The sequence below is a fragment of the Molossus molossus genome, unplaced genomic scaffold, assembly GCF_014108415.1.
Source record: "Molossus molossus isolate mMolMol1 unplaced genomic scaffold, mMolMol1.p scaffold_m16_p_12, whole genome shotgun sequence".
In the NCBI taxonomy this organism is placed as follows: Eukaryota; Metazoa; Chordata; class Mammalia; order Chiroptera; family Molossidae; genus Molossus; species Molossus molossus.
The window spans coordinates 82,534,700-82,559,053 of NW_023425347.1; the positions used below are offsets into that span (position 1 = coordinate 82,534,700).

General features: G+C 50.6%; 1 protein-coding gene across 1 annotated transcript; it reads left to right on the forward strand.

The window, feature by feature from the left end:
- Positions 1-1,693: 1,693 nt before the first annotated feature.
- SPOCD1 (SPOC domain containing 1) lies at positions 1,694-22,880 on the forward strand. Its single transcript, XM_036256816.1, has 15 exons — positions 1,694-3,037; positions 12,024-12,065; positions 12,837-12,977; positions 13,639-13,696; positions 14,010-14,085; positions 14,831-14,990; positions 15,102-15,218; positions 16,732-16,857; positions 19,577-19,638; positions 19,786-19,835; positions 20,060-20,211; positions 20,493-20,642; positions 21,162-21,251; positions 21,515-21,701; positions 22,225-22,880. Exons 1-15 carry the CDS (start codon positions 1,694-1,696, stop codon positions 22,878-22,880), a joined length of 3,411 nt encoding a protein of 1,136 aa, XP_036112709.1.
- Positions 22,881-24,354: the final 1,474 nt, after the last annotated feature.

A 24,354-nucleotide genomic window follows, 5' to 3' on the forward strand; every position in this document is an offset into this window, starting at 1 on the left:
TTAGTGCTGGGAACTCCATCTTCCTCTTAGTGAGGTCTATCACATCCCGAGTTCGGCAGTGAAGACACCTACATAGCAGTAATGTTATAAAATATCATCTGGTTTTCAGTGCTAAGAATCAATCTACACGCAAAGGATGGGGAACTAAATCACCTTTACAGAATAAAATGTACATGCTACAAGGCTTGAGAAAACAAAAATAAAAGCTGAGTTGATGGAGGAAGGCAGAAGTGGGGAGGGAAATTACTCATTCCACACAGGAAAATAAAAAGATACAATCTAAGGAAGAAAATAACACTTAAGACTATTATTCAAAGTGATAATGGTAATCAATAGAAAAACTAAAAATATGAATATAAAAAATTGGGGAGGAGAAAGGGGAAAGGATGTTTAATGGAATCACCACAGCAGGGAATCTGTAGGCACTGTTAACATCAATAAATCAAGTAACAGAGTGTGAGTACGTTATTCACAGTTATGAAAGTAACATAAGTAAAAAAACTAAAATGACAACAAAGTAAAAAAAGAAAAGAAAAAAGCAAGGTTGCTCCTGAGTTGGGAAGTGAGAGGACATTTTAAAGTTTTTATTTCTAATTTTTATATTGGGCTTGGATGTGTATTTTTATCTACATGAGTTACATTTTTATATTTGAGATAATAATTAAAATAATAAATAGGCAAAAATATAGATCTGATTTGGACATTTCCCTAGGAGTTCAGGCACTTGCAGTAACTCCTCATCGCCCCAGGATCAAGTTTAAACTCTCAGACAGATTCAAGACCCTTCCCTGTCGGACCTCCGGCTTCAAACACCCACCTACTTCTGCTCTGGAGCCCCAGGGAAGGCACCTCCGCCGGAAAGCCCTCTGGAGGGAGAGTCCGCCCTCTGCTGGTGCCAAGACGTTACTACGCGTGGGGTGCGGTCCTTTGCGGAGACTACGCCCCCACCCCTCACCCTGGGCTCCTCGTGTCACGTGATTCCAGCCCCTTCCCAGCGGGGGGTGGGGTGGGGGGTGGAACCCTGGAAGCCGGAGCCGAGGGTCTCCATGTGAGCGCTACTGGACGGTTTGGAGCGGAGTTCCCTGAGCGGTAGGAGACTGTTCTAGCTAGGCCTGGGGACCTGGCTGGGGTGTCTGGCACAGAAGGACCGGTGTGAGGGGTTCGGACAGGTGATGGGGATCAACCCCCGTGGTGTCTGGTCCGTACGGAGCGGTTTAGAGCTGGCTTGACCCTGGGGAGAGGATACCGGCTCGTCCACGCCTAGCTGCGTGTCCGTGGGCCAGACACTAAACGTCCCTGTGCCTTACCTGTGGCTGCTGATGTGAAATGAAATAATGCACAAAAGTAAGTAATTAATAACTGGTAACTGTTAATATTACATCTCCTTTAAGCAAAAGTGTAAACCCTCAGAGATGGGGAGACCTTAAGGTCGCTGTAGCTCAACGCAGCTTGGTGGCAGGCCCCTCTCCCCCTGGAGCACAGGTCCTGCTGGGCTGTTTCTGTCCCTGGGTGCTGTCTCCGGTCCCTGTGGCCTCCAGGCCTCCAGAGTGGGCAGGGCCTGACTGGCACCTGGAAGGGAGGCTGTCTCCCACATTCCCAGTGGGCTGGTGAGTCAGACCCGCCATGATGAGGTCTCTTCTCTGTCTCCTCACAGGGCCCACGCTCTGCTTTTGGCCCCTCTAGGTGGACAGACATGTCTCAGGAAGGGGCTGCAGAGGGCTCCAGCACAGAGGACCCTGTTCTCGGTCCCCGGCACAGCTGTGGGCTTTTCCAGGAGGACATGGAGGAAGCTGGCTCCGCGTTAGGCCTGGCACCAGACCTGCCTGGGGCGAGCTCTGGGGCCCGGGTTTCAGCTGGCAGAAGGAAGAGGGTGCTCAGGGGAGAGGCCTGTCGAGGTGCCAGCTCCCAGGCTGGGGGTGCCTCTGGGGCCAGCCTGGTGGTCCTGGAGCTGCAAGCTGCTGGACAAAGCCAGGATTCGGTGCCTGGCCCTCAGCTCCACCTGCGGCTGCCCACAGTGCCTGCTCGGGGAAGGGCTCGGGCCTGCAAGAGGCTCCAGGTTTCTCTACACAACATCTTGGATAAAAATTGGGCCAGGAATCTTTGTAGCATGTCTGTGGGTCTCCCAGCGAGAGTTTTGGTTGGCAGGGGGAGGCCAGCAAGGGTGGAGGAGGTGAGCTGCCCCCGGCCCAGAGAGGTTGGAGAAGGGGGGACGAGTTCTCTAGGGTGTGATGGAAGAAGCCCCACTCTCAGTAAAGAGGAACCCCCCCAAAGGGCACTGCCATCCTTACGAAGCTCAGCCCCTGTTTGGACCAGAAAGAAAACCAGGAAGTGTACAGCCTGCTCAGAGGATGGGGAGGGGTTTGGTGGCTTCTTGAGGCTCGGTCAGAGCCCTGGTGGGGACAACCCCCAGTGTATGGGAGATCCCCCACAAGGTACTGACATGGGGTCCTTAGGAGGCCTTTGCAGTCCTCTTTCTCCCCAGGACAGTGGATCTGGGCTGAGAGATTCAGGTGGAAGTGGTGTGGGATGTGTCTCAGGAGCTGAGAAGTTCAGATATTTGCCCTCTGCAGGGAATGGGGCCCAACCAGGCAGCCCCTATGACCCTACCAAGTTCCCGCCACCAAATGGAGGGCTGTCCCCCAGGTCAGCTGCCCAGGATCCTCCCCAGAGCCCTGCACTGTGCCTGGGAGTGTCTGGAAAGGCTTCCACAGAACGGCAGGAAGCTGAGCAGGTCATTGTGGGGGCTGGCGGTGATGATGGCCCTGCCGCCCCACCCAAGGTCAGGGCTCAGCCAATTTCTCCCAAGGGGAGACCAGGCCAAGGATTCACTGCTCCCACTAACATCCCTGCTGGCTTCCCCAAGTCTGCAGCCAGAAAGGCTTGCTCAGACTCATTCATGGGGCAAAGAAGATCCAAGTGTGCTAAGTTGGGGAGGGGCCCAGTGCCCCCTGCCAAGGACCAGGGCACAGACAGAAACTCAGACAACTGCAGCCAGGACCAGCCGGCAGCATCCTGCCCAGGAGGCGTTCCTAAACTGGTAAGTTGAATCTTAGAGGTTGAGCTAGGAAAGGGCCAGGACAGTCTCTCAATACCATGCTTGGCGGTGGAATTTAGTAGAGCTAAACTGGATGGATTCTTAATAATAATTATCCTTCACGCCAATTTAAATTTTTTCTTTATTGATTTCAGAGAGAGGAAGGGAGAGGGGAGAGAGAGAGAGAGAGAGAAACATTGATGAGAGAGAACATCGATTGGCTGCCTCCTGCATGCCCCTCACTGGGATCGGGCCCACAACCTGGGCATGTGCCCTGGCTGGGAATCGAACCGGCGACCCCTTGGTGCATGGGTCGACATTCAACCACTGAGCCACACTGACTGGGCCCTCACGCCAATTTTGTACATGACTACAGTGAGGTGTACAAGTCAGAAAATGAAAAACACTACATTTGCTGACATCTTGTCAGTGATCAGTATCTTTTGGAGTTGGTAAGTCCTAGGTTCAAATTTTGCCTCTGCCCACTTCCTAGCTCAGTGACCTTGGAATATTTTTTAACCTCTCTGTTTCCTCATCTGTAAAAAGGAAATTAATTCCAATTTAATAGGGTTGACCTGAGGATTAAATGAGATGATGGTGTAAAATAATGTGCCCAGCAGAGCATGCGGCACAAGGTAAATTAATTTGTGTGAAATTGGCTTTTGCCTTAGGGTTAACAATAGCCTTACAAGGTGGGCATTGGCTCCGTATTTCCAGATGGGGAAGCTGAGGCTCAGGGAAGTTCACAAACTTTTTCAGGCTCACACACAGCGAGGGAGTCTGTGCCTGGCCATGGTCCCTGCATTGTTCTTTCACTTGTAATAATTGTCATTCTATGAGTCATCATAGCTAATGTTTATACACCAAAGGCAGAAGATGGCATTGCCTGTTTCTGGTGTACACTTCTCACATAGTTGAGTTTTTATCATGGTTGTTGAATACGTATTGTGTACTAGGCGCTTTTGATGGAATCTTCACATGAAGCCCAGAGAGGTAAGGTAACAGGCCCGAGGTCACGCGTGCGGTGAAGGACGGAGCCAGGACACAGACATAGGCGGTCTGTCCTGAGAGCTCGCTGCACTGCCTGCCGTGGTCCTTCCCTGCGGGGGGCGTGCTCCTGGGGAGGATTCCTACCATGACTCTCGTCACCGTATCTAGCCTGCCTACCATATGCCGAGGACTGTTCTAAGCACTTTATCTTTGATTTTCCTAACCGCCCTATGAAGTAGATGCCATTGGTATATGCCCGTTTTACTGATGTGGGCACTGAGGCTCAGACAGGTGAAATGACTAGTTCAAGGCCAAACAGCAAATGAGTAGAACTGGCATAGGAACCAGTGAGCTGCCCGTGTGATTTACCACTATTTGGTGCTATAATTACATTAGAATGTGGTTACATTGTCTTTGTAAGCATTATTCAAAACCATTAATTTTTAAAAAGATCCTCAGCTGAGGATATTTTTCCATTAATTTTTTTTTTCAGCTAGAGTGGGAAGGAGGGAGAGAGAGAAAGAGAAACATCTATGTGAGAGAGACACGTCAATGGGTTGCCTCTCACAGGACCCCAACTGGGGCCGGGGATCGAAGCCACAACTGAGACCCTTTGGTCCACAGGCTGATGCTCTGACCACTGAGCCAAACCGACCAGAGCAAAAACGATTACTTTTTTTTTTTTTTTAATCCTCACCCGAGGACATTTTTTGTTCAGATAGAGTGGGAGGGAGAGAAAGGAAGAGAGAGAGAGAGAGAGAAACATAGACGTGAAAGGGACACATCGAGTGGCTGCCACCCACACGACCAACCAGGGCCAGGGACAAACTGCAACCGAGGCACATGCCCTTAGTGGGAACCGAACCCGGGTCTCTCGGGACCGCAGGCCGACGCTCTAACCACTGAGCCAAACCGGCCAGGGCAAAAAATGATCACTTTTTAATAAAAAAAAACCAGTGTGTGTTTATCGTAGAAAATAAAGAAGAAATAAAAATCCCCATAACGTTATCATTCAGGGCTATCTCCTGTTGACATTTTGGTAAATGTCTTTTTTTTTCCATCTTTTTCCTGTGCATATATATCTTTTCTTTGCCTAGAAATGGGATCACACGTGCCATATTTTGAATAACATGATTTTTTGATATTTAACATTTTTTCACAATTAAATGTTAGCACAGAATGAGGAAATCCCTTTGAATGCCTCCCGGCCCTATTGCCTTTCGTCCGGAAATAACCACCGTTAACAGTCTTTCTCATCTCCTTTCTATGAACTTCTGTACATATGTGAACACCTACATATTGTGCCTTCTTAGCTATAAATAGGCTCAGACTACGCCTCATTGTTCTGGGACTTCTACTTTATTTTTCACGAGCTGTAGTGTTTGAAGATCTTTCCAAGTTGGTACCTATTGTCCGGGCGAATCCCTGAGTCCTGCATCATAGCAGTTACAGACACACTTGTCACAGGCCCTGCTAAGACCAGAGGATGGCCTGGGACTCCTTTTCTCGTTTCCTACCTCTGCAGTGTGGTTCAGAGCGGGAAGCCTGGAGGCCACCAGACTGGCATTGGGTCCTGGCTTCGAACTATCTGAGTGACCTAGGCCAGTGACTTCACCTTTCTGGTACATCTCCTAGGGTGGTGGTGAGGGACATGACATGACGTGTGCTTGGCATTTAGCAAGGTACCTGGTGCGAGAAAAATGTTCAAAAATGTTACCTGTTATTGACTTACAGTTTTGTCCTGCTCTAAGTACTGCCGGGCTGAACATCGCTGCGCATCTGGCTTCTCCCCATTTCACATTAGTTATTTGGGCCACGTGCCCAGAATCGGGATTCCTGGGTCCACAGCATTTTGAGGGGCTCGTTTGAGCTTGGTGGTGGAGCCAGGTGCCCGCCTGCCTTGACTGGAAGCAGCCCATGGCTGCTTTCGCCTCCAGGCCCTATCCTTGACTCTGCCGCACAGCCCGGCATCCCACAGCTTCCCAAATAACCTGTTGCCATGGCAACTGGTAGGGCTGCAGTGGAATTGAGGCCGGGTGTGACAGGGATGGGCGGGTGGTTGAGGACAGGGCTGAGTGGGGCGTGGGCATAGAGTCCGCTGGTCTGGAGCCCCTTTTAGGGCTCTAGCACCTTCTGGAGGCAGCCTGGTTTGTGCCAGGGGCACACAGATGGGTTCAGGGTCAGGCTCTGTTTCTCACTACAGGGCGGCTTTAGACAAGAGATGTCTCTTTTCTGAATCTTAGTTTTTTCTTCTACGAAATGGGGGAGTCAGCTGGGCCCCAGAACTGCTGAGCATCTGGTATGTGAGGTCAGTCGTGTTGAATTCCTCTGGCTTGAAGTAGAGACTCTGAAAGGGGTGTGGGGAGTGGGTTGAAACGCCATTTTCTTCCCTGTCCTGAGCCCTGCAGGGGCCAGTAAGGTCTGGAGCTGCTCTGTGGATGGCAGGGGGCCTGAGGAGGGCAGCTCTGCCCATCACAGCCAGGGAGGCACAGAGCTCCTCGGGTCCCCACCCAGGTCCCTAGTCTCAGATGTCCTGTGTGTAGCTGCGAAGTGTCAGGAGGTGTGTGAGGGAGGACTGTGTCTTTCCAACAGATGGGCAACTTAAAAATAGCTCTTTTTATTGAGTTCTTATTGTATACAAGGAGCTTCACATATGTCATCATCTCATACTTAGTCCTCACCATAGCAGTAAAAGTCAGTGATAATACCCTGCTTTGCCAATTAAAAAATCTGGGATTCAGAGAAGGTAAGGGATTCACTCAGCGTCACACAGCAAGTGAGTGGTGCAGCCAGGATTTGAATCCAGGCCTGTAAGACTCAAGAGTCCATACTCTGAGCCAGTCTGCGAAAGGTCTGGCTAAGGGGTTTGGATTTTTATGGGGCTTGATTAAAATTTGTTCAACAAGCGCAAAGTGAGAGACAAGTCACCAGAGAGTCGAGATACAGATGGAAATCCAGCAGACCCTGGATACCCAGAGGGAGGGGTGAGTGGGAGAGCTTTAAGGTAGGGTAGGGCAGAGGAGGGGGCTGTCTGACTGGGCCTGGGCAGAGGAAGTAGATGTTCAGCAGGTATACAAGGTAGGAAGGGTGTACCAGGAGGAGGGCAGAGCGTGTACAAAGGTCTAGAGGAGGAGGCAGGGTGTAGCCTTATGTAGTGAGGTGTTTGCTTCTAGTTATTCATTTATTTATTTATTTCATTCTATGTATGTATTTATTTTGTTAATCCTCACCCAAGGATATTTTTCCATTGTTTTTTTTTGTTTTGTTTTTTTGTTTTCTAGTTAGAATGAGAGGGAGAGAGGCAGGGAGGGAGAGAGAGAAAAAAAATTGACGTGAAAGAGACATATTGATTGATTGCCTCCTGCAGGACTCTGACTGGGGCTGGGGACTGAACCCCAAACCTAGGTGTGTGCCCTTGACTGGGAATCAAACCCAAGACTCTTTGGTTCATAGGCCGACGCTCTAACCACTGAGCAAAACTGGCCAGGGCTTCCATTAATTTTTATTTTATTTTTTAAATCCTCACCTGAGGATATTTTTCTGTTTATCTTCAGATAGAGCGGGAGGGAGAGAGGGAGGAAGAGAGAGAGAGAGAAACGTCGATGTGAGAGAGACACATTGACTGGTTGCCTCCCGCATGACCCCAACTGGGGCTGGGGACGAACCACAACTAAGGTATGTGCCCTTGGCCGAATCGAACCCGGGACTCTTCAGTCTGCGGGCCAACGCTCTAACTGCTGAGCCAAACTGGCTAGGGCTCCATTGATTTTTAGATAGAGTGAAAGGGAGGGAAGGGGGGAGAGAGAGAGAGAGAGAGAGAGAGAGAGAAACATTGATGTGAAAGAGCCACATTGGTTATTTGTCTCCGTATGACCCTGACTGGGGCCAGGGATGGTGCAACCCAGGTACATGCCCTTGACTGGGAATCAAACCTGAGACCCTTTGGTCTGTGGGCCGATGCTCTGACCACCGAGTCAAACGGGCCAGGGCTATTTATTTATTTAATGCTCCCCCGAGGATATGTTTATAGAGAGGAAAGGTTGCCTCCCACACCACCCCGATGGGATCAAACCTGCAACCTAGGTATGTGCCCTGACTGGGAATTGAACCCCCAACCTTTGGTGTGTAGGTCAGTGCTCCAACCAACTTAGCTGGCCAGAGCACTTCTAGTTATTTTTTTACCTCAGAGTCTTTTTTCTGTTGTTAATACAGCCACAGATCTGTGTTTTGGTTGGTAACTGCCCGTTCACATATTATTCCTTTTCTATTTCCTTTACTGATTTTAGAGAGAGAGTAATGGAGAGGGAGAGATAGAAACATTGATGAGAGAGAACAGCGATTGGCTGCCTCCTTCATGTTCCCCACTGGGCATCTGGCCCACAACCTGGGCATGTGCCCTGACTGGGAATGGAACTGGTGACCTCCTGGTGCATGGGTTGACGCTCAACCACTGAGCCACACCGGCTGGGCTCCATTTTTTCTCTCAATCTTTTTGCATCGTTGTATTTTAGAAATGGGTCTTATGAATATTTTATCATTGAATTTTCTTTCTTTTTTTTTTTTTATCCTCACCTGAGGACATTTTCCCATTTTTTTGTTCAGGTAGAGTGGGAGGGAGAGAGAGGAACAGAGAGAGAGAGAGAAACATCAATGTGAAAGGGACACATCGAGTGGCTGCCACCCGCACGACCGACCAGGGCCGGGGACAAACTGCAACCGAGGTACGCGCCCTTAGCGGGAACCGAACCCAGGTCTCTCAGGACCGCAGGTCGACGCTCTAACCGCTGAGCCAAACCGGCCAGGGCTATCATTGGATTTTCTTTGCTAAAGGTCTGATAATTATTTTTGTCCATTTGAAGTATTAGTCCATTTACATTTGTAATTACTGATTTATTTGAATCTAATCCTTATTTTGTGCTTTGCATATATCCTACATTTTCTATACTTCCCCCTTTTATTGCTTCCTTTTAAATTGATTTTTTTTCTTATTCTTTTTTATCTGTCTAGTAGGTTGGAAATTTTCTATGCCCTTTTTATATTCTTTTGGTTGCTATTTTAGAGATTTTAACATGAATACCTAACTTACCAAGTATGATGGTAGTTATATCTTTATCTTCCACCGAAATGATACGAGGATCTTGGGATGCTTTAGTTCCAAGCATGAACCTCCCAGTTTATGTACTGTTGTATCCAGTGAGTTGGTCTTGTTATTTTTTTAATCCCACAAATTTACACACTGTGATTATAGTATCATAAATCAATGTTTGTTTAGATTTAACAACATTTATCATTTTCTTTGCTCATTCCTCCTTGCATTTCAACTTTTCTATCTGGGATCATTTTTCCTTTCTTCTGCCTCAAGTTCATCCTTTAACATTTTGTTTATTGAGAAAAATTAAATTATCAAGAAAAACAATAACTTGGTTTTTTCTATGATATTTTGATTTTATCCTCATTCTCAGAAAAGATTTTGTCTGGGTCTAGAATTGATCATTATTTTCTTTAAGCACATTGAAAATATCATTCTGCTGTGTTTTGCCCTCCATATTACTATTGAGAAGTTAGCTGTTAGTCTAATTGCCATTCCTTTGTAGGTAAAATGTCTTCTGGTGAGAGGCAGTGTAGAGTAGTGGTTAAAGGTGTGGCCTCTGGAACCAGACTGCCTGAATTTAAATCCTAGCTCTTTGGTTTACTAGCTGTGTGACACTGGGCAAGCTGATTAACCTCTCTGTGCTTCAGTTTCCTCTTCTGTAAAATGGTGACAATAATAATAATAATAGCAGTACTTACCTCATATGGTTGTGGTGAGGATTAAATCAACTAACATGTAAAGCATGCAAAGCAGTGGTAGCACATTTTCAGTGTTTTAAAGTGTTAGCCGTTATTTTTTTCTCTTGATGCTTTAAAGATTTCCTTATCATTGGTGTTGAACAGTTTCATTATGATTTGTCTACGTGCAGATTTACTTTTACTTATTCTGTTTGAAATTCACCGAGCTTTTTGAATTTGTGAATTGTTGTCTTTGATCAATTCAGGAAAATTCTTAGCCACATATCTTTAAATATTACCTCTGCCCCATTCTCTCTCCTCTCTTGTTCTGGAACGTCAATTAGTCCTTTTCACTCTCTTCTTTGTGTCTCACAGCCTTTGGATAGTTTCAATAATTTATTAAAAACATCTTCTAGTTCACTAACTTACTTCAGTTGCGTCTAATATGTTATTAAGCCTATATTTTGAGTTTTTAATTTTAATTATTATCATATTTTTCATTCCCAAAAGTTGTGTTTGGTTCCCAACCAAATCTGCTTGATCTTTTTTTTATCCTCACCTAAGAATATGTTTATTGATTTTAGAGCAAGTGGAATGGAGAGAGAGAATCATCGATTGGTTGCCTCCCGTTTGTGCCCTGGCTGGGGATTGAACCTGTAGTCTAAGTATGTGTCCTGACTGGGAATTGAACCTGTGACCTTTTGGTGTAGAGGATGATGCTCCCACCAACTGAGCCAAGCCAGCCAGGGCATGCTTCATCATTAAAGAAAAATTTTTTTTTGCCTTTTGTTCATGTGTTCGACTCCCTTTATTTTGTGAAACATGTTATTTATATGTATGTATTTTGTATTCTGGTCTGATAAATCCAGTACCTCAAGTCTTTACTGATCTGATTGCTGCCTGCTGTTTGGAGCCTCGTAAGGCTGCTCTCTAGACCCTGGGACAGACCAGCCAGAGGTTTTAAATTGTGAAGGGCTGTTCTTAAGATCTTTCCTGCTTTCCTTCCCAGATGTCTCGTTTTCTCCCGACCCCTGTCTCAATGAATTTGTTTGAAAGGCTGATTCATTCTCATGGTTTAAGAAAAAATAAGTGAAAGTCTCCTTCCCAGCTCCCAGGGCCTGTCCTATTGGCAGCCTCGGTTATTAGGTTCTGGTGGACTATTCCAGACGTACTTTATGTAAATTCAAGCAAATACAAATTTAAAAATTCTTTTTCTCTTTAATGCAAGTGGTAGCACACGACAGACATTGTTCTGAACTTGTGTTTTAGCTAAAAATATGTTTCTTACTATAAAAGAAATATGTGCTCATTTTGAAGAACATAAATACCCGAGTGTCTACAAGTGGAAAACAAAAGTCCTCCTGTAATTTCATCCCCCAGAGATAGCCATTGTTATGCAACTATAAATATGTATTTACATAAATGGCTCATACAACAGGTACTATTCTGTCACTATTCTTATTCTTTTTCTCCTGAGAGCACACCATGACATCTTTCCAGACCAGTCAGGGCTTCTGCATAACTCAGCAGTTGAGTGCCTGGGCTTCGAGTCAGACAGAACTAGGCTCTAATCCTAGCTCTGCTGCTTAGTAGCTATGGGACTTTTCAGAGCTTCTCTGTGCCTCAGTTTTCTCATCTGTGAAATGGGGATAGAAACAGTACATACCTCATAGTGTTGTTCTGAGACTGTCATAAGATCTCGTGTGATTTGCTTCCTTCCAGACCAGCTACCTTCTAAGCACCTGATGAATGGTAGTTTCTATACTGACTCATCTTTTTTAATGGCCACATAGACTCCATAATATGATGTGTCACTGTTTATTAACTATCTCCCTTTTAAAAAAAAATTTGTTTTTCCTTTATTGATTTTAGAGAGAGGAAGGAAGAGGGAGCAAGAGATAGAAACATCGATGAGGGAGAACATCGATTGGCTGCCTCCTGCATGCCCCACACTGGGGATCAGGCCCACAACCTGGACATGTGCCCTGACCAGGAATCAAACTGTGACCTCTTGGTGCATGGGTCGACACTCAACCACTGAGCCACACTGGCTGGGCTAACCATTTCCCTTTGATGGACATTAGGTTGTACTCGATTCAAAAAACAAAAAACCAACACAATGAACACTGAATGAACACCTTTCGCCTCTGTGTGAGTGTCTTATTAGTTCCCTGCAGTTGGGTCACTGGGTCCTCAGCATTCTAATCTCTGGGTCCTCTTTCTCTTCAAGGAGGAAAGAAAAATGCCCCATGGGGTGAAGCATGTGTGTTACGTAGGTTTTTACTTTCTATTACTGCCCTTCTTCCTCCCTCTCCCCAGGTCTGGTGGGTGGGGGGTCCTCCACAGTAGAGGCAATCTCAGCCCCCTGGCTTGCCCCCCTACATAGCACCCTAGTGCACCCCATTCCCTATGATGTCAAATCTCAGACTTCCAGTTTCCCCCAGACCTTGGAAGGCAACCATTTATGATAATTTATTCAAGGATTACTTTTCAGACTCAGTAACTTCAAAACAATTCCCCATAGTTTGTAATAAAGTAAATGAATCAAAACATACTTAAAAAGGGATTAAAACCTAAAAAAGTGAGAAGAAGGGGAGGAGAAAGGGAAATCTTGTTATACCAACCCCTGCCCCTCAATTACAACTACAAGGCTCAAAGTTTACACTGAGCTTCCTGGAAACCACAGCAAAAAGGAGAGCAGGATAGAGTTTGTAGCTCATAAGACCAAAAACCTACTCTGCACCTTGAAAGTTCCCACCTGATGAGATGCGTCTAGTCTCTTGAAATGTGAGATGCATGTCTTATCAGGAGGGTGAGAAGCGTGTGTCTGAATATGTCTGGGTGAGGTGGGAACGAAGACAGGTTCCTTTCCTGGGACACAGCCAGACAGTTAGCAAGCACTGGGACCAAGACATGTTCCCTGTCCTCACGGAGCTTGCAGTCCAGGGGGGAGGGGCATCAGCAGTGACAGGTGGGGGGAGCACTCTGAGGGGAAGAGCCACAGCCACACTGCTGGGTTTTGAAGTGCTCTTCTCCTCTGCAGCTTGATTCTGGGGCAGTGATCCGCCTCCTGGGGGCCATCAGCCATGGCCAGGCAGGGGGGCCGCAGCCTCCGACGCTGGAGGCCCTGGAGAACATGATGGAGGTCAGCTCAGCCTCACCTGCCCAGAGGCCCAGAAGGAAGGCAAGGCTCAGGGCCCGGGGCCTCACTGGTTCCCAGGTACAGAACAGGTTCTTTTTTTAAATTAAATTTGGTTCTTGACATAGGTGATGTCACTTAACCCTGTGGAGAGAGACACCGTCACCCCTGGTTCACAGAGCTGTCCTTGCAGCCCAGAGAGAGGCAGTGACATGCTCATGGTCACACAGAATGCAAGAGCCAGAGGGTTAGGCTGCCACCTGGGGTCTGTGCGCTCTTTCTCCTGCTGCTGAATTCAGGAGCCTGACCGGAGCGAGGAGGGGCCGCCTCAGTGTGTTTGGAGAGGGAGCGGTGGGCACCTTAGTTCCCCAGCCTGCCCAAGTTCCTCGGGCTGCCTCCCTCAGGAAGGACAGCAAGGGGCTCTGTGGCCTCTCAGACCCCTTCTGCCATCTGGGAGTGGCTCCCTGACCCCCAGGACCCCCGCTTCTCCTCCACATACTCTTCTCTTGCAGCAGGGGCTTCCTGTTCAGGAGGCCTGTGCTGAGTGCCCCCGGGTGAGTGCTTCTGCCCCTGTCACAGGGTCCCCTCCACTGGAACCTGGGCAAGGAGAATGTGGAAATGGGGGGGTGTCTGGGCGAAGCAGTGTCCCTGTGGCCAGGAGGCTGAGCCCAGAGACATGGCCTCAGTTCCTCACCCTCCCCTACAGGGTGGCCCACTGGAGGCTGAAGAGGAGCCTGGTGAGCAAGGCTGGGGAGAGGACTCAGGTGAGGGCCTATGGAGGGTCCCTCAGCAGCCGCCTCTCTCCCAGGACCGGTGGGGACTGACGGGCGCTCGTGCCCAGCAGTCCTTGGAAGACAGGCTGTGTCCCCTCCCCACCCCAGTCAGCTTGTAGTCAGTCCTTCCCCAAAGAGGTGGGGGCTGCTGACCGCCTGGGCTCAGCTCTCAGACACATGGGGAGGGCCAGGTCCCTGAGACGGGGACTCCTCCTTTGTCTGCCTAAGCCCCTCACGCGGGGTCCCACCCTCCCCTTGTTTCTGAGCGTCCCCTGGGGATCCGTCACCCTTTTTCCCCCCACAGCTCAGCTTCAGCTCCAAAACGGTATCGGAGTACGGGACACGGTGGTTCGCGTCTTGCAGAAGGTGCTGTGGAGTCGGTAAGGCCTTCCTCCCTGCCTCCCTGACGTCACGCGGGCTCCCCCACCTCCCCAGGCCATGTCCCCTTCTGAGGGCTTCTGTGTGTGTGACTAACCCATTTTGTAGCCCTGAGGTCACCTGCCCACACAAAGAGAAGAGAGCTGAACTTTGACCCCGGGCCTCTCTGGCTTCAAGGTGATGCTTTCCCATTAAGCGCTGCAGCTCTGGGGTCTGCCCAGGTCCCCGTGGTCACTCACAGCCAGTGTTTTCAGACAGTGAGACTGTTGGGAGCAGCTCATAGATCTGAGCCTGGAGCTCTTAGTTACTAATGGTGAGACCAAGGCCCAGAGAGGGCAGGACTTTGCAGAAGCCACCCAGCAAGTCAACGGCAGATTCAAGGTTACAACCAGGGCCAGGGCTCCATCCTCTGCCTTGGCTGATGCCTTCCCCTCCCCCAGACATTCCTCCTTCCACTGGCCAGGGCCAGAGTGGGAGCAGGCAGTCAGATCTTGCTTTGCCACTACTCATGTGGCCTCCGGCAAGGTACTCTTCTCTGAGCCTCAGTCACCCTTTTGTAAACGGAGAATGAGAATTCTCATTCCTCAGAGAGCTGGGGTGAGACGACATGGGCTCATGTCGGAAAACGCCCCAAAGAGAAGCCAGAGCTGGCCCAGACCGTGCTCCCCACCCCCATCTCGCCCTCCCGGGCTGAGTGTCTGGGTCAGCTCACAGTTCAGTGCCATGGCCCTGCCCTTGTCCCCACAGCCTTCAGGAGCTCCCAGACCTGGAGATGAGTGAGGAGGTGGTGGAGGGCATCGCTGCTGGCATCGAGGCAGCCCTCTTTGACCTGATACAAGCCACCAACTGCCGCTACAAGACCAAGTACCGCAGCCTGCTATTCAACTTGCGTGACCCCAGGAACCCCGTGAGCGGACTTTGGGCTGGCCAGGCCCCCCTCAGAGGCACAAAGCCCTGGCAGGATGTTGGGGTGGGGGCTTTGAGTGGTGTGGTGCAGCCCCTGCTCTTGCCCCTGCAGGACCTGTTTCTCAAAGTGGTTCATGGAGACGTCACCCCTCACAGCCTGGTGCGGATGAACTCAACCCAGCTGGCCCCCCAAGAGCTGGCTCGCTGGCGGGACCAGGAGGAGAAAAGGGTGAGCTGTTGGGTTTGGTCAGGATAGGTGACAGGACATGGGGGGAGGGAGTGTGGGAGAGGGGGCCCGAGTATGAAGCAGGAGAGACACAGGGCAGAGTGAGGGGGGAGGTGGTGAGACTCGGGGAGCACAAGATAGAGGTAAACATAAAAATGAGAAAAAGAGCAGGCAGACAGGGAGAGAGGCAGATAGACTCCACCAAAAAATGAGGAAAAGAGGCAGAAACAAAAGGAATTGGGGATGGAGAGCTTGGTAGAGAAGTGACTCCCGAGAGATGTCTTCTACTTGCTTTTCTGCAAAGCTGGGCTTGGGAAGGGGGGGACTGAGGATGATGGTCCGGACTCTGGAATTCATGATGGACGTCCACCATCCATGGGGAATAGACCCCCTGGGGTGCTCCTGTTCCAATTCCAGCCTCAGAAGCCCCTGAAAAGGCTTGGTGAGCGACCCCACTGTCCCCACACTTCACAGTTACATCCCCATGTACCCTGTGTCCATGGGTCTCCCTCACCTGGGAACTGTTCAGGGGCAGGGAAGGTGTGGGCACTGAGCCAGCTTGGGAATGTTTGCCTAGTGGTTTCTGTGGCCCAGCGAGAAGGAAGGACTGATCTCGGGGGGATGGGGGGCAGTGGGATGGGGTGGGGCTAAGGCTCGTGTTCTGGTAGACACTGGGAGGCACTGATTACAATGCAAAACTAGAGTCCATTAGGTGAATCCGCCCACTATAGGTTGAACTTCTGTCCTGGCACCGTCAGGGACCAGGCAGCAGGACCAGCTGCGTAACTTGTGGGGCCGGTGCTGAATGAAAATGCGGGGCCCTTTGTTCAGCAACTGTTAAGAATTCCAAGATGGCAACAGCATTCAGCAGGGGGCCTTCTAAGCAGAGCCCTGAGCAGCTGCACCGGAGCCCACGCCAGGGAGGAGAGGACCTCTGTCCTCCAGGGGGCGGTTAGAAAGGGAGGGACAGACTTTCAGGAAACATTTCAGCTGGATGGCATTGATTGATAATAAGAATCACAAGTAGCCTTTACTATAAGCCCGGCTCCAGGCTAAGCACTCTACACGTGCTGTTTGATTTAATGCTCTTAATTCCTGGAGAACAGATAAAACTGAGGTTTAGAGCAGTAAAGTGTTTGCCCAAGGCCACACTACCTGTGTGTCTTTTATATTAATGGCCCAGCTGGCACTGCAGAGCCTGCCCCTTCCCAGGACGGAGGGTGGGGTGCAGTCAGAAGCAGAGCTGACTTGTGGGTAAAGGCGAAGTTCAAGAAGTCTTCCTGGAGGAGGCAGGACTTGTGTCAGAGTGTGAATGAGTGGAATATGGAGAGTAGGGCTGAGAGTGGAGGGCTTTCCAGGTGAGGGGAATGGCAGAAGCCACAGTGTGGGGGAAGGGAAAGGGCTGGCATGGAAGAGGAGCACAGGAGAGAGGTCTCCGGGGAGAACAGTGAGCACTTGGGTTCTTGGTGGCCAGAGCCCCCTGAACCCAGCTGAGCTGGGCTGCTCCACCCCACAGGGCCTGGAGATCATAGAGCAGCAACAGAAGGAGCCGTGCAGCCTCCCGACCTCCAAACTGACTCACAAGGGTGAAGTCGAGATCCTACGGGATACCGACCAAATGCTGACCCTGGAGGATCTGGTGGTAAGTGGAGCCTGACCTGGTGCTGGGCAGGGCCTGTGCCCAGGGATCCCACTCCCGACCTCACCAGCTGTGTGGCCTTGGGTAAATCACCTGACTACTCTGACGCCCACAGTCTTTGTTACAAAGCTGGGTAACGATCTTCCCGCACAGGGTCCCGGTGAGAATGGGGCGAGACAGCCACTAGCAAGGTCCTGGCAGCTCCTTCTCAGTGCTGGTCCCCCTCGTTTTGACCTAACCCCAAGGGACCCCATGTGAGTGGTCCTATCTCTGCATTTACCCCCAAACACAGACCAGTCACCTTCTGGTTGGAAAGCAGAAGGGCCACACTGTTCCAGGTGATGTCTTTGTGCATGTGAGGAACAGAGACCTGCTCTATTCACGGAAGGACTTAGGGGTGCTCCAGGCAGGGAGCCACCCAGATCGCAGGACATTGGTGCAGTGTGTCCTCTCATCACTGGGGATCTGTCCCATCCTCATGTCCATCCTGCTCCTTTCTCCTACTGGGCCCCTCTGTCTTGCACGTGGCCTGATACGGTGGCTCAGTAGCCTCCAGGCAGTGAACCCAGCGGCTCAGCCTGCTGCAGCGGTCGGAACTCCCCCGCGGCTCCCTGCAGTCACTCTCAGAAGGCAGCTCTGGCTTTCGCTGGGTTTCGTGGGTCAGGTATTCACCCCAGTCTAATCAGCTGTGTGTCCAGGATAGGGAGTTCAGGGAAGGTTCCTTGGGGGACCTTCCTGGGGAAATGGCAGTGAATATGACAAAAATCCCTGTTCCTCCCAACCAATATCCAGGCCAACAGCCAGAGTGCTGCCTGTGCAGAGAGGAGCCCATAGGGGTGTGGCTGCTCCCCAACCAAAATCAATCTGTAATCCCTGAATAGACTGAATGTGAGTGTAGGGGAGGAGCTAGGAAGACTTGAAGAGAAGACGAGAGGAAGAGCAAGGGGGTGGCGGAGTAGGGAGGGAAAATAACACACAACAATCTGTACTCCTTATTGAAACACCTACTAGGTGTGCCTTTTACAAGCAGTGCCTCATTTAAATCTCACAGTGACCTACGAGGTAGGAGATGCCACTTTCCTAGACGAGGAACCTAAAAGCATTTGCCCACGGTCACGTAGTTGGCATGGGGGGAGCTGGGATTTGAAGCCAGGTTGTCTGACTCCAGAGGCTGAGCCTTGGCACTACTCTGGAAGTGGTTAAAAGGGCAAGAGTAGAGGTTAAACATCTTAAAGCAATGTTTGTTTTGTGTTGAAAGCTGTTTCTATTATGAGGAAGAAAGGTGATTTGGCCATGGGCATCAAGAGTCTTAAACATGTTCTTTCTCCCAGATTCTGTCATCAGCTTCTGAGAACTTGTCCTAAGGAAGTAATTGAACGTTTAGGAAAATACTTTCTGCGCAAGGATGTCCTCAGTACCATTTGTAATAGTGAAAACCTGGGAATGACCCAAACACCCAGCAACTGAGGTGACGTGTGCACTGCCATGCCCCCACCTATGTAATCTCTCAGGGACTATGTAACATGGCCGATGCGTCTGCTGTAATTCAGGGACACAGTGAGAATCCAGGCACACCTCGTTTTATTGTGATTTGCTTTATTGTGTTTCACAGATATTGCATTTTTTTTGCAAATTGAAGGTTTGGGGCCACTCTGCGTCAAGTAAGTCTATTGGCACCATTTTTCCAATAGGCTCAGGTGATGGTTAGGATTTTTTAAAAATATGTTTTTATTGACTTTTAGGGAGAGAAATAGAAACATCGATGTGAGAGAGAAACATCTATCGGCTGCCTCCTGCATGCCCCCTACTGGGGGTCGAGCCCACAACCCAGGCATGTGCCCTGACCAGGAATTGAACCGGGACCTCTCAGTCCATGGGATGATACTCAATCCACTGAGCCACATGGGCCGGGCCTTTGCTGTATTTAAAAAAAAATTTTAATTGAATTTATAGGTAATACAATTATATATATTTCAAGTGTATAATTCTAAACTACATCATCTGTATATTGTATTGTGTGTTCGCCACAATAAAGTCTTTTTAATTAAGGTATGTACATTTTTTATACACAAGGCTATTGAACACTTAATAGACCACAGAATAGTGTAAACATAACTTTTATATGCACTGGGAAACCAGAAAATCCATGTGACTCACTGTATTGCAATATTCGCTTTATTGTGGCAGTCTGGAACCACACCCGCAATATCTTGGAGGTACGCTGTACAGTTTGAATATATATATATGTACACACACACACATATATGTGTTTAATCTTCAACTGAGAATATATATATTTTAATTGATTTTAGAGAGAGGGAGGAAGGGAGAGAGAGACAGAGAGGGAGAGAAAGAGAGAAACCTTTTGGTGTATGGGATTATGCTCCAACCAACGGCGCCACCTGGCCAGGGCCAGGTTGAATATTTAATCCTAGCTATTTTAGTAAAAGAATCCCTAAAACCTATGCATCAAAAAACTATTATAAAGGAATATCTGGAATAGCAACAGTTGTCTCTGAGTGATAGACAAGGGATGACTTTTTTTTTAATTTTCAAATTTTCTTTATTTTCCAAATTTTCTTCGAATTCACAGTACTTTCGCAATAAAAAAAACATTATTTGGAAAAATAAAACCACATCCCTGAGGGTTTCTGCTCATGGAGGGCTCCTGACTTCCCCAGCTGCCTTTCCAGTCCACCCCCTCTCCTCCTGTGCCTCCCAGGGACCCATGGTGTCCATAGACTGCAGCCCACTGGCCCTGCCTGCCACATCCAAGGACTCCACGGAGCAGCGGGAGGAGCCCACGGAGCAGCGGGAGGAGCCCACGGAGCAGTGGGAGGAGCCCACGGAGCAGCGGGAGGAGCCCACGGAGCAGCGGGAGGAGCCCACGGAGCAGCGGGAGGAGCCCACGGAGCAGCGGGAGGACCCCATGGAGCAGCACGAGCACCACTTCTTAGACCCCAGCTGTCACATCTGCATGGGTTGTGGGAGACACTGAAAGGGCCCAGGGGTGGGCAGGCTGGGGCTGAGTGTGAGGTTCAGCAGTAACGGGGATGTGTGGCCTAGGGTGAAGGTAGCAGGGGTGGGGTGTCTGTGCCCCAGGTCATCTCAAAAATCACCTGCTTCAAACCCTGGCTCTAAAGCCCAGGGCTGGCTTCAGCCTAGCTGCCTGCCCTGTTTCAGCTCCCGCCTCTGCTGTTTGCAGACTGGAAGCCCTCGTGTGAGCTGTCAGACTTCTCCAAAGCCAACAGGAGGGTGGAGGACAATGTCTTCCAGAGAGCCCCAAGCCCAGACTCCGTGTCCTCTCCAGAGATGGCCCAAATCAAGGAGAAACATTCCGTGGAGCCCCAGGACAGGTGTGGGACTGGGGGCAGGGAGGTGGGGAAGCCACTGCTGGGGCAGCAGACCACATGGCTTTTCTTTCTATGTGGCCGTGGACAAATCTTACCTCTTCTGTGGGTCTCAGTTTCCCCATCTGTGTGGCGGAACTAATCATTCCAGCCTACTGGTTCACCCCTGCATAACGCCATGCTTGGACCAGTGTTCTAGCACCTGCAGTGGGGACACAGGATCTTTCTTGAAAGGTTAGGAGATGCTGGGGGAAGCTCTGATGACCTGTTCTGCTTGGTCCTCTCTCTGTTCCTCCCTCTAGGCTCCAGATGCCTGCAGGCTCCACAAAGGCCCTGCCTAGTCAGCTGCCCTGGGAGGGGTCTGTGGCTATGTTCTCCATCAAGCAGTTCCGGGTCAAGGCCCAGCTGGTCTCAGGACACAGCTGTCGGCTCATCATGGTACTCGGCCCTGTTCACCAGGGACTCCCTCACACACTGACCAGCCCAGTCAGTTATTCATTCATTCACTCATTCTAAGATCCTCTCTGTGCCTGGCCTTGTGCTAGACATGGGGTCAAATGAGATGCCAGCCCCACTCCTGCAGAGACACGTGGATAAAGGACTCCCTGTAACCCAAGTCACAAAGCAAGAAGGACCCAGGAGAGGGATTTGTGCCTCCCTGGCCCAGAGGAGATTTTAGGAGTGATTGTTAAGTGACTAATGATCAGCTAGAGTGTGGGATGAGGGTGAGAGGTTAGAGGAGGGAGTGAGGGGCTTCTGAGAAGTTGAAGGAGATTGGCCAAGACTGGAGATAGGCCTCCAGGGGCAATTGGGGCTTCCTGCGCAGCCACTTGGGTCCTGACAGACAGGTTGCTCATCCTCTTTGTTAAGGCTGTGGCCTTCAGGTAGTTGGTATCGAGTCTGCCCTGAGTGGGTGGGAATCTGGGGGGCTGACTGGCCATGCAACCTTGCCCCCAGGCCCTGCCCGAGGTGATCCGCTCAGCAGGCTGCATACCCCCCAACATCATCTGGGACCTTCTGGCTAGCATCTGCCCAGCCAATGCCCAGGTAACCACCCACCCTTGGGCACCACCTCTTCTGCTAGCACCATACTCCCAGCCCTGTGTCCCACCCCCCAACTCTACCTCGAGCCGAGGCCGAGTCTAGTTCCCACTGTGACTGCGGGCTTACTGTGTGACCTTGGACAAGTCCCTCTGTTTCCTTCTCCAGAAAATGGGGACACACTCCCTCACAGGGGTTTAGATGAGAGAAGGGTGTTCGCCCGAGTGAAGGATGACTTCCTAAAGCTGCTCTCCTTCCTGTGACTGCAGGACATCTGTGTGGTCAGACTGTGCCCACAGGGGGCTCGGGACACTCAGAACTGCCGCCTGCTCTACTCCTACCTCAACAATAAGCAGTGCCATGGCCTGGCAGCTGTGGAACACGTGAGGGTGGTCCTGCTGCCCCTGCCTGCCTTCCAGCCCCTGCCCACCAGGCTGCGCCCTCTCGGAGGCCCAGGTGAGCATCCTGATGTCCACACCAGACCCGGCCTCCTTTCACTTGGTGACCAGATGGGGCATGTTGACGTTGTCACCCATGTCTCTGGAGGCAGGCACTTCTCAGAAGGGGACTCCTGAGACAGGAAAATGTGATAATAATGGTAGCTCGTACTTGATATTGCTTACTACGTGCCAGACACTGTTCTAAAGCTTACTTATATTAATTCATTTAGTCCTCAAAATAACCCTGGCAGAATGCTACTATTAGTTTCTTCATTTCACAGATGAGGAAACGGAGGTAGGGTCAAACCATGCCTACCTTCAGCCAGGTGAACCCTTCCCCACACTGAGAGCAACTCTTCCGGGACAGGTTCATCCTCCCACTTACTTTCCCCAGCATCTCATGGGCCCCCATCTCACTGCTGAAAAGCTCTCCTTGGGGTCTGATCTTCAGGCCTCCTGCCATAGCCAGCAGGCGGCTTCGGGGGAGCTCTGCATTCTGTCCTGCCAGGCCTTTGGCCTCTCCCCGCCTCTTTCCCCAGGACTGGAAGTCACTCACTCCAGCCTGCTGCTGGCTGTGCTGCTCCCCATGGAAGGGCTTCCAGACACAGGGGAGTCCAGCCCCTTGCTGGGGAAAGTTCGCAAGATGGTCTCCTTCAACAGAAAAGTGGAGATGAGATGCTACCAGCGGAAGGACAGGAGGCTGGATGTGACCCCGAAGGGCTCCTCTCCCCCAGGGGGTACCCTGCAGCAGAGCCAGGGCACAGGCAGCCTGGCTCCAGGGGGAATCTGTACTTGGCAGAAGCCCTCTAGAGAAAGGGGGAGACTGAGGGAAGAGCCTGAGACTTGGCAGAGTCCTGGGCAAGGGCAGTGGCCCACAAGTCCAGGCTGGTGCCAGTCCTGGCATCCCTGTTCAGCAGTACCAGCTGGCCGTGGCCAGCACCTCCACAGGGCATCCTGTCCCCAACAAGCCCTGCTCCAGCATCTTGAATCCCTGGTGACTATGAGCCACCAGCTTCAAGCCTCCCTGAGATCCCCAGGCCAGGAGCTCCAGCCCCAGCCCCCTACAGCCTGTGGAATTCTTGGCCTTTTTTGCCAGCCCCCTGCAGCTCCAGAGCCACCTGGCCCAGCTCCTGACTCCTCTTTGTGTCCTACAGATGGAGCTTGCGCTGAGTATCCCCTCCCTAGGGAGACCTGACCCTCATTACCCACCCGAAGAGGGGCTTTGATTTCCTCTCCAGTGCTGAATCCTGAGCTGTTCCAGGGAGAGACAGGGGCAGAGGAAGGGGAGGGCCAGTTCATCCCACCTGCTCCTTTTGAGTTTCCTGTTTTGCAAACTGCTTAGCGTTGATTTTTGGTTCAATAAAGATTTTGACGAAGTTGAGACTGTACTCATCTGATGGCTGGGCAGGAGAGACCCTGGGCCTGGCCAGGGGTGGGTTGTGGGTGTGTTTGATTTTTTTAATGCACAGATGAAGTAGCAAAGCTAAAGTGATGGGATCGAGGGGACAACCTTGCCAGTTGCTTGTCTGAAGTCCTTAACTATCACTGTGTGCCAGGTCACAGCTGTTGCCATGGTGGGTTTTGGAAGCATTTTGCAAGTATTCTGAACTGGGAGGAAGAAGAGATGGGAGAGAAGGCAGGACTAGGATGGGGTGTGAGAGAGAGAATTAAGCTTTTGAAGAGGCAGAGGCACGTAGAAATTGTTAGGGAGAAATGAAAAAGCAAGTTGCAATAGTTTTAAAATTTTTCAGTTACCAAGATTTTTTCTTTTGGGTAGTTGGAGTGGGGATGGGGGATACCATCATAGTCCCTATGTGTCTCTGTGTATCTGCGAGACTGTGTGTTTGTGTGTATACCTGTGGGTGGATGTCTGTTGAGGAAGACAAGAGATCCGTAAAGGATGACTCCTTTCTGTATCTCTTGCCAGCTCCCAGACATTGGCACTGGAGAAAGACAAGGGCCTTGGTCTGGCAGGTGGACATTCAGGCTGGTGTTAGGGCTGGATGGTGCTGCTTTGCCTGGGGCCTGGAGTGAACTATTAAAAACAGCTACAATTGTAAAGCATGTTAGTGTGGGGTGTACCTTGGGAGAACTGAGTCTGGGTGGCTAGCTGCCCTTGGCTGCCTAACCCACATGGAGAAGCAGGGCCTGGCTTGGAGAACTTCTGACAGGACCCCAACCCTTCGCCCGGGCCCTGAAGGGGTGTATCCCTGCCCATCCCTTCTCGAAGTCTACCTGTGTACTATCCTTGCCTGGACCATGCTGAACTGGGAGGGATGAATTGGTTGTTTCGGGGGAGTCTCTCTTCTCGGGCCCCATGAGCTCTGCTGCCCTACCCGCGGATGACAGCAGAGGGGGCCCTCGGCCTTGGGATGGAGGTCGGGCTGGCAGGACTAGAGGCCGAGCTAGGATAGGGCGAGGTGTGGGATTTTAGCCTAAGGTTTTGGAAGCGGGGCAGGGGCGGGGTGCGGGGTGGGACAGGGAGAAGGGACTGGACAGGTGAACCAGCGGAGGGGTCGGGCTCCTTCGGGAACTTTTCCAGCCCGGAGCGGCTTGTGAGGCACTACAGCCTCTGTGCTGTATGCAAATGACACAAATTACTATGCAACCTACAGCTCGAGTCCGAGTGGGCAATTCGGGTCCTTTTCCTAAGGCAGTTGAAGCAGGAG